Source organism: Sinocyclocheilus anshuiensis, unplaced genomic scaffold (assembly GCF_001515605.1).
Source record: "Sinocyclocheilus anshuiensis isolate Anshui unplaced genomic scaffold, SAMN03320099.WGS_v1.1 scaffold3217, whole genome shotgun sequence".
NCBI lineage: Eukaryota > Metazoa > Chordata > Actinopteri > Cypriniformes > Cyprinidae > Sinocyclocheilus > Sinocyclocheilus anshuiensis.
In genome coordinates, this window is record NW_015555707.1 from 37,237 (window position 1) to 46,142 (window position 8,906).

Below are 8,906 nucleotides of genomic sequence, written 5' to 3' on the forward strand. Positions count from 1 at the left end.
ATTTTTTAGTTATTTTTGCATTGAAATATAAAAAAGTGAATGTGATTTAAAAAATTACATTTAAATATTTAATTTTAAATGTAATATATTTTAATATAATATAGTGCAACATGTACTTTTGGCTCACGCCCCTGAATCTAGTGTGAGTTTGTCTTCAGGCGTATATAGAGTAATATACTATAGAGTATAAAATATAATATAATATATTCTGTAATGTGTGTGATGACCTTTCGCGCCACCTACTGGTCATTCCCGCTCTACAACGATGCGTTTTCACGGCTTCGCTTGCGTCACATGACGAATTCTCCAGCAACCAATAGGATTCCAGTTTACAGCTCCATCTGACCAATCAAAGTCAGATAATATTTAAAGGTATTTAAAAGTGGGATATTTGAAATTAAACGGGCCAGAATCGCAGCCGCTGAGGAGAGTCGCTTCGTCCTCTCGAGGATTAAACATAAATGAATCTATATTAATGATTTTTCTCAATATTAAATAGCACACACGGCTGGTTTAGCGAATGGTTACAGGTTATTAACACAGCGAGCTGGAAATCATCGCGTTTCTGTCGGATTTGTGTCGTGGACGTTACTGACGACTAAACGCTGTATTATTGACATTCATTTCTTTAAAGGTTTTAATTTGAAAAGGTTCGTTGTTTTAAATAGATTTGAGTTTTCAGCATGCGTTTTGATGGAAACGTTAGTGTGAACGGGTGCCGTCGTGCGTCAGGCCTCACTCGTTATATTAGTTCTTTATTGGACTGAATGTGTACTTTAGTTAATGATGTGATTGAGGTGTTTTGTTGTGATGCGTTTATTATATGTATTCCAATAATATGTCGTTGTTTAAACTCAGAATATGGAAACTGCTGCAAGAACCAAATCGAGCAAAGACCTGAAGATTCAACCTCCTGAAAATGAGAAGGTATTTGACAGTATATTGTTATAAACTTGTGTATTTATTCTCCAGAAGTCTGCATATTGTGTGTTTTTATACGTTATGCAATCGTCTATCAACCGAAATCATAATTTGAATATTTAAATAATATGATATTTAATATAATTTCCTGTAACGTCACAGTTAAAATAGTTTTCATTTGTTGTCTATATGCAGTTACATACTACATTTCGTGCTCAGATCTGTATTTGCTCGAAAGTAAATAGTATGCTTTTATTTGTTTGCAAGGCAGTTTGAAAATAACAGAAAAAAAGTGAGAAAAAAAAACAATGGATACACGATTATATCTTTGATACAATGAAACATGCAGCTTTTTTCCATTTTATTTATTTCGTTCCAAAAAAGGGACGATGTACATTAATCAACATTCATGAATGTAAATGTACCCAAATTAGTTTTCATTGGTAGTCGCTTTACCAGATGTTATTTATCCAATTTCGGTACCAAAGCAAAACACAAAAACATGCTAATTACAAAAATGTGACTACGTCCATTTAATCCAAACTGTGTACATATTTAATTTTAAAGGGCTTTTAAGACCTTCTAGAGTTATTCAGCCAAGAATAACAACTAAGTTAGCTAAAATAAATTAATAAAAGCCCAGAACTGCTTTTCTGACTGATGACGCAAACAATGTTAACCATTTGTACATTCTCTAACACGCATATTTTAGATTCACTACTCATTTAAAAGCCTCTGGTGTGTAAAAATAGTAAATATCATCATGTCCTCCTGTTTTTTTTACCCTAATAAAAGTTATAGGAGCATTAAATAGTTAATAAAGAAACTTCATTCTAATGCTCATTATATTAGCGTTAGCCGCACCTATGCTAACGATTAACTACTCTAATAACAGCGATGTTCATTTCAATCCGACATTCTAATTAAAATATTGAGTAATATTCATAACAGAAGCGGTGTTTCCCACAGACTTGCACTCTATTTGTGGTGGCATATATATGCAAATTCATTCTCTGCCAGCAGGAGGTGCTTGTAGAGCGGCAGAGATAGAGGTTTCCCCGGTAACGCTGTAATCAAATAAGTGCTGCTCAGGCATTACAGGCAAGATGAAATGAAAATGATATCCATATTTCATTTTTTTTAGTACCGACTTGGTACCGAAGTACCGGGTCTTTTGACAACACTAGTTATTACAGTGATTAATTTTTTCCAAAACACGTGTGCATGTAGCTGTTTTTGATGCATGTATGTTGTGTTCGTGTTCTGCAGGTTTCTATCGGTGGACCCAAGAGAGTTCCGGTGACCCAGAGCGGTCAGAAGCCCGTGTCGACGCCTCACACGCATGTTCTCCGCATGGCACAGGGACCGCAGCGCCCCGCGAGTCAGCAGAAGCCCGTCGGAGTTCCTGTGAAACCCACGTGTCCCGGAGACCAGAACGTCAATCCACATCAACTCAAAACAAGAACACCGAGCAAACCGCAGCCAAAGCCAGTTCCTGTAGCTGAGCCTTCAAAAACTACTGAACCCAGCAACCAGGACAAACCTCAGCGTAAGCGCGACTTCTGCAGATACGTCTGATCTTATAACATTACGCCACACTGAGAACATTATAATCATTCTTTCTGTTGCTTTCCAGAAACTCCTTCCACTGGAACAACCAATACTGCCAAGTAAGGCATTTACATTTTATATTTTCTATGATGTTGATTGAGGTATTCACACTTAAAAGTGCAGTTGTCACCTCAAAGCCATTTTAAAATGACACTACAGGCATAAACATTTTTTCATGTACTGATCAAGTTTGGGATTTTTGGTCTATTTTGCTTCCATAACATGTCATCTTCCATACTAGTGGAAAGAAAACACCCAAAATACACATTTAAGTGTTTATTTTATTACACTTTAAAATCTATTTCAATCTCAATCCATATCTTTAAAGAGTTTTTTTCTCTTACACATAGGGGTGTGCGATATGTCGTCTACGATAATATCGTAATTGTTTAAACGATATGTGATTTGACATTATCGAGTATATCACAAAAACACACCCAGAGCGCGCGCGCACACTGAGATGTAGGTTACACTACTGCGCGTGTGCATTTTGAGTTCACGCTTTCACTGCGTGATTTAGTCTATTAAAATACATTTAGAATTCCCCAAAATTCAAGATAAGGGGGCACATATGACTTTTGACTGATATAGTTAATATCACACAAAGAGTCGGTTTTTTTTTTTCCCCAAATATCAGTACGACTGCAAGTGTGATATTGATTTTATAAAACAATCCAATAAACAAGTTAATATTAATTGACTTTTTAGACACAAGTTCCTTGTGACAACGAAAATAGTTTCTAACAAAGCCACAGCAGAACAGTTTTGTGTTTCGTTACTGAATGAATCTGCTGTTTGAACGAATCGGTTGAATGAATGACTCCATGACTCACTCATGCAGTGATTTGCCGCCACCTACTGGCGAATTTAGGTTTATATTTAAAGTGTATTACGTATAAAGTATCCCTTTTTTCTCCCCAAAATAATTTCAAATATCATTATTAAACGTTTTGTTTTTAAAACATCTAAACATTATGCATTTGCGGGCTAACTGCAATCATTTTTTTTTTTTTTCTCCAAATATCAGTACGACTGCAAGTGTGATATTGATTTTATAAAACAATCCAATAAACAAGTTAATATTAATTGACTTTTTAGACACAAGTTCCTTGTGACAACGAAAATAGTTTCTAACAAAGCCACAGCAGAACAGTTTTGTGTTTCGTTACTGAATGAATCTGCTGTTTGAACGAATCGGTTGAATGAATGACTCCATGACTCACTCATGCAGTGATTTGCCGCCACCTACTGGCGAATTTAGGTTTATATTTAAAGTGTATTACGTATAAAGTATCCCTTTTTTCTCCCCAAAATAATTTCAAATATCATTATTAAACGTTTTGTTTTTAAAACATCTAAACATTATGCATTTGCGGGCTAACTGCAATCATGTCCTGCATTAAACAGTCTGTGTGAATGCATCTAAACGCCACTTCAGATGCAGATTCTGTGCTACCTCTGCACTGCGCAAACAAATTTTGTTGATACTGATTTCATTTGATTGGTAACAGCCCTATAGTGTCTTACTATTTAAATTTACAACATTTTATTCCTAACATGGTGAGAATGTGTTTGTTTTCTGTCTGTTGAGTGTTTTCTCATCTATGAAGTGATAAAAAGAGAAATCCAAAATCTCCTCTGGAAAAACCTTTGACTCTAAAGCCCTATTCGGACGGGACTAGTTTTCCAGGGGGACGTTAGAGAAATTTGTGTTTCACAGACGTACTTTGTGATTTTAAACTGAGCCACCTCCGTAATAAACTCATCCGAATTGGTGCATGAAATCACAGGTGTCGGGTGATAAGAATTATAATCTGTGTTTTTTCTCGTCTCTAGGAAAGCGTGGAGTTTAGAGAATTTCGACATTGGCCGAGCTCTGGGCAAAGGCAAGTTTGGGAGTGTTTATCTAGCCAGGGAACATCAGACCAAGTTCATCCTGGCGCTCAAGGTCCTGTTCAAAAAGCAGCTGGAGAAAGCCGGAGTGGAGCACCAGCTGCGGAGAGAGGTGGAGATCCAGTCACATCTCAGGTACAAGTTCTCACCATCTGCCTGTTTTTATCACTCCGGAGTCGTTAGATAGGGTTGGGTATCGTTTGGTTTCCAGTCACAGAAGTAGAGAACTCATGACCCTCCAGGAAATCCCTTGTACGGACAAAGGCATGGCTATTATAGCTGTAACTGAGTAAACAGAACATATAAACGTTTTGAATGATAAAACAAAGACAATAAACACTCTTTAGGCATTTTAATTTAAGCATGTTTAGCTTAGTTAACGGAAGCTTCTGCCGTCAGAGCAAGTGTGATTACTGCATTCACGCGCTCCTCGATGCTCTCAAATCCCGAGTTGTGCTTTTAAGTCGGAATGTGAAAACAACATGGACACTCGCGTTACTACAAAGATGTGTTGGATTTGTATTATTAGAGCTTTCCGACTTGAGTTCACGTGCATTTTCTCAGTCGGGAAATAATTTTTCACGTGCGGTGCCTGTGATGGTTTCTTACGTCCGTTTCGGAGAACCAGAGGACAAATATTTCAATCATTTATTGATCTTCCCTGAATAACTTTTGTAACTTTAAGAATTAATCTATATTTTATTTATTAAAAGAAACCTATGCAGTGTTATTTTACATTTGATTATATTTAAATTTCTGTACCTGAACTTTGTTTGGTTGTATTTACTGCTGCTATTACTAATTCGCTCATTTGTTCTTATTGTTCAAACATTTTTAATGTTTGAAATCAATATTAGTTAGTCTACGGTTTTAACAAAAACACCACAGCAAAAGTCCCTTGTAAATGTTTTTAGGCTGCTGATTTTTGTTCATGGTATTCAGCTGCAACAGTGTTTTGCCAATTTCCATTTTTCGAAATCTTTTTTTTTCTGAATAAATATTATTCCATTGATGTATGGTTTGTTAGGATAGGACAATATGTGGCCGAGATACAACTATTTGAAAATCTGGAATCTGAGGGTGCAAAAAATTCTAAATATTGAGAAAATCATCTTTAAAGTTGTTCAAATTAAGTTCTTAGCAATGCATATTATTAATCAAAAATTAAGTTTTGATATATTTACGGTAGGAGATTTACAAAATATCTTCATGGAACATGATCTTTACTTAATATCCTAATGATTTTTGGCATCAAAGAAAAATCTATAATTTTGACCCATACAATGTATTGTTGGCTATTGCTACAAATATACCCCAGCGACTTAAGACTCCAGGGTCACATATATGTTTGATATCTAAACGCTTTACGTAATTTTTTTTTTATACTTTATTGGAATTGTAACTGGGAATCATTAAGACGCTGAGATGCATGCATTCAGAAAGTACGATCTGCGTGTTGAACTCGTTGTCTCTTTTCAGACACCCCAATATCCTGCGTCTCTACGGTTATTTCCACGACGCGGCGCGCGTTTATCTCATCCTGGAGTTCGCTCCTAAAGGAGAGCTGTATGGAGAGCTCCAGCGCTGCGGGAAGTTCGACGACCAGCGAAGTGCAACGGTAAGAAACCACTGTGCGCTCGTGTCGAATGCTCACGATTAATGCATGAGGACTGATAAATCTCATAATAATGTCTGCTTGCAGTATATAATGGAGCTCGCAGACGCTCTGAGCTACTGCCACTCAAAGAACGTGATTCACAGAGACATCAAACCTGAAAACCTGCTGCTGGGGGCCAATGGAGAGCTGAAGATCGCAGACTTCGGATGGTCCGTCCACACACCGTCCTCCAGGTCAGTCAGGTGTAATCATAGCTTTGGTGTTGTGCATCTCAGTGTTGGTTTCATTTACCGTTAAAGTGCAGCATATTGTCCGTGTTTGCGTGTTGGTTTAGGGTTAACGTGCGTTTATCATGTGTCTGTCAGGAGGTCGACGCTGTGTGGTACGCTGGACTACCTTCCTCCAGAGATGATTGAAGGCAAAACGCACGACGAGAAGGTGGATCTGTGGAGTCTCGGAGTGCTCTGCTATGAGTTTCTGGTTGGCCATCCACCTTTCGAAACCAAGAGCCATGAAGAAACGTACCGCAAGATTTCTAGAGTAAGTGAAATGTTCATAAACTTCCACTAGCTTTGCACAGATGATCAGAACGTCGAAGTTGAGAATCTTTATTCTTTTGTTGCTTCTGTTTAAGACGTTGAAAATGGTGATCTGTGCTTTTCAGTAGTATGTTAATCTACAAAATAATTAAAATTAACGTAAGACTGTTGCATTTCTTTCTTTCTGAGAAGACACATGCATTGGCAAATAAATTTGAAACAATATGCATTAATATTGTGATAACACTTTACGGTGCAGTTAATTTGATAACATTAATGCATTAAGTTTAACACCTGTTATTAATTTAGGCTAATGTTATTTTAAAAATGCACTGTTCCTCATTGATCTATATAATTTTGAATGTGTCATAAAAATAATTAACAATATTAAATGTTAATATGTAGAAGTTAACCTTAAACTAGGTTAATATGTGACCCTGGAGCACAAAACCAGTCATAAGGGTCAATTTTTCGAAATTGAGAGGTATACATCATCTGAAAGCTGACTAAATAAGCTTTCCATTGATGTATGGTTTGTTAGGATCGGACGATATTTGGCTGAGATACAACTATTTGAAAATCTGAGGGTGCAAAAAAATCTAAATATTGAGAAAATCATCTTTAAAGTTGTCCAAATGAAGTTCTTAGCAATGCATATTACTAATCAAAAATTAAGTTTTGATATTTACGGTAGGAGATTTACAAAATATCTTCATGGGACATGATCTTTACTTAATATCCTAATGATTTTTGGCATAAAAGAAAAATCTATAATTGACCCATACAATGTATTGTTGGCTATTGCCTCAAATATACCCCAGCGACTTAAGAGGGGTCACGTATATGCTGTAAAAGATGCCTAATGTGATAAACAATCGCATTAAAAGAAACTGAGTGATCAGAGGCTCTAGTTAATTTAATTTGAATACATTATGTTCTACTTTTGGGAAAATGTGTCGTCAAGATCAGCTGACATTTTTCTAAATAATTTTTTTACCTATTTAATGTAGATAATCTTCAGTCTGTCTGATGTGAATGTGTGTTTATTGTGTCTCGTAGGCTTTCACTGTTGTCATGTTTCAGTCTTGATTGATTCAGGTGTTCATACGTCCTCAAAGCATGTCTGTTTCTCTCCAGGCTGAGTTCACCTATCCGGCTCACGTGAGCGAGGCCAGCAGAGACCTGATCAACAGACTGCTGAAGCACAACCCCATGCACCGGCTCCCCATCCAGGGTGTCATGGAGCACCCGTGGGTGCTGGAGAACTCCTCCAAGAAGCCCACCACTCACACGCCAGCCAGCGACTGAGGACCAGACTCGCTCTTCAGACCAGAACGTGGCAGTAATTCGTCGGATGGTCTTTGCTGCCACTCTTGGGAATGTCTTTATGATTTGTATGTTGTTGTTATGTGTTGTGCTGTTAACATGCTACAATTTACATGCATTTGTAAATATGTAATTAAGACACAAATTGTAAAGTTTTAACCACTACTTGAATCAGAATGAGCTTTATTGCCAGGTATGTTTACACATACGAGGAATTTGTTTTAGTGACGGAAGCTCCACAGTGCAACCGAATGATGAAATGGTATAAATGTGAATGTTTGTGAGGACCTCAATATAGAACTTTTCATGTATTTCGCTTTTTGTGTTTGGGAATAAATTTCTTTAATATACTGTTGAATGGCCTTTTTTTAATTTTTATATTAAATACATGGATATTTTTTATAATGCTCAATTATCAGTAGATGTGATGTTTTTATCACAGGATAAAACCATCATGTTAACCGTTTATAACCAGCCGCTATGCTAGTTAAGGACATTTCGCGCCACACGAAGTGACCGTTGACCGTTTGTAAATTTGAATATGCAGGCTTGAGATTTAAGCGCGGATTCTCAGCGAATAACTACGTGAATTTCTGCTATTACTTTATTTTATAGTGTTTTTTTTTTAAGTTTGATAGGCTTTGGACTTAGACTTAATGAAATTCTGCTAATTATCTCTCTCAAATGTGTTACTTGACACGGCTTGGAGCGACAGTGAGGGTGAGTAAATACAGATTTATTTATTTTCCGTTCGTTCTGTCAATTGCAAACAATCTTTAACAAAATATTAATATAATCTGGCATTTTTGTTGTTGTTGGACACAGTTAACAACACATTAGCACTGCAGTCCATTTGCAAAAAAGCGATCTTGTCAGTTTCCGTAAATGTTTAGATGCTTCAAAAGGCATTTCTCTGTGAACTTAAAAGTTCTGTGTGGGGAAGCTCAAACGGTAGCGGCTGTACTTTTCTAACCCTGTGAAATGTTGAGCATGTTTAT

At 36.8% G+C, this 8,906-nt stretch overlaps 1 protein-coding gene across 1 annotated transcript; it reads left to right on the forward strand.

The window, feature by feature from the left end:
* Positions 1-706: 706 nt before the first annotated feature.
* LOC107671823 (aurora kinase B-like) lies at positions 707-8,211 on the forward strand. The gene is made up of 8 exons (XM_016464807.1): positions 707-927; positions 2,191-2,470; positions 2,558-2,591; positions 4,369-4,560; positions 5,905-6,043; positions 6,128-6,276; positions 6,409-6,583; positions 7,720-8,211. The coding sequence occupies exons 1-8, from the start codon at positions 862-864 to the stop codon at positions 7,888-7,890; spliced, it is 1,206 nt and encodes a 401-aa protein (XP_016320293.1). The 5' UTR covers positions 707-861; the 3' UTR covers positions 7,891-8,211.
* The last annotated feature ends 695 nt before the right edge of the window (positions 8,212-8,906 follow it).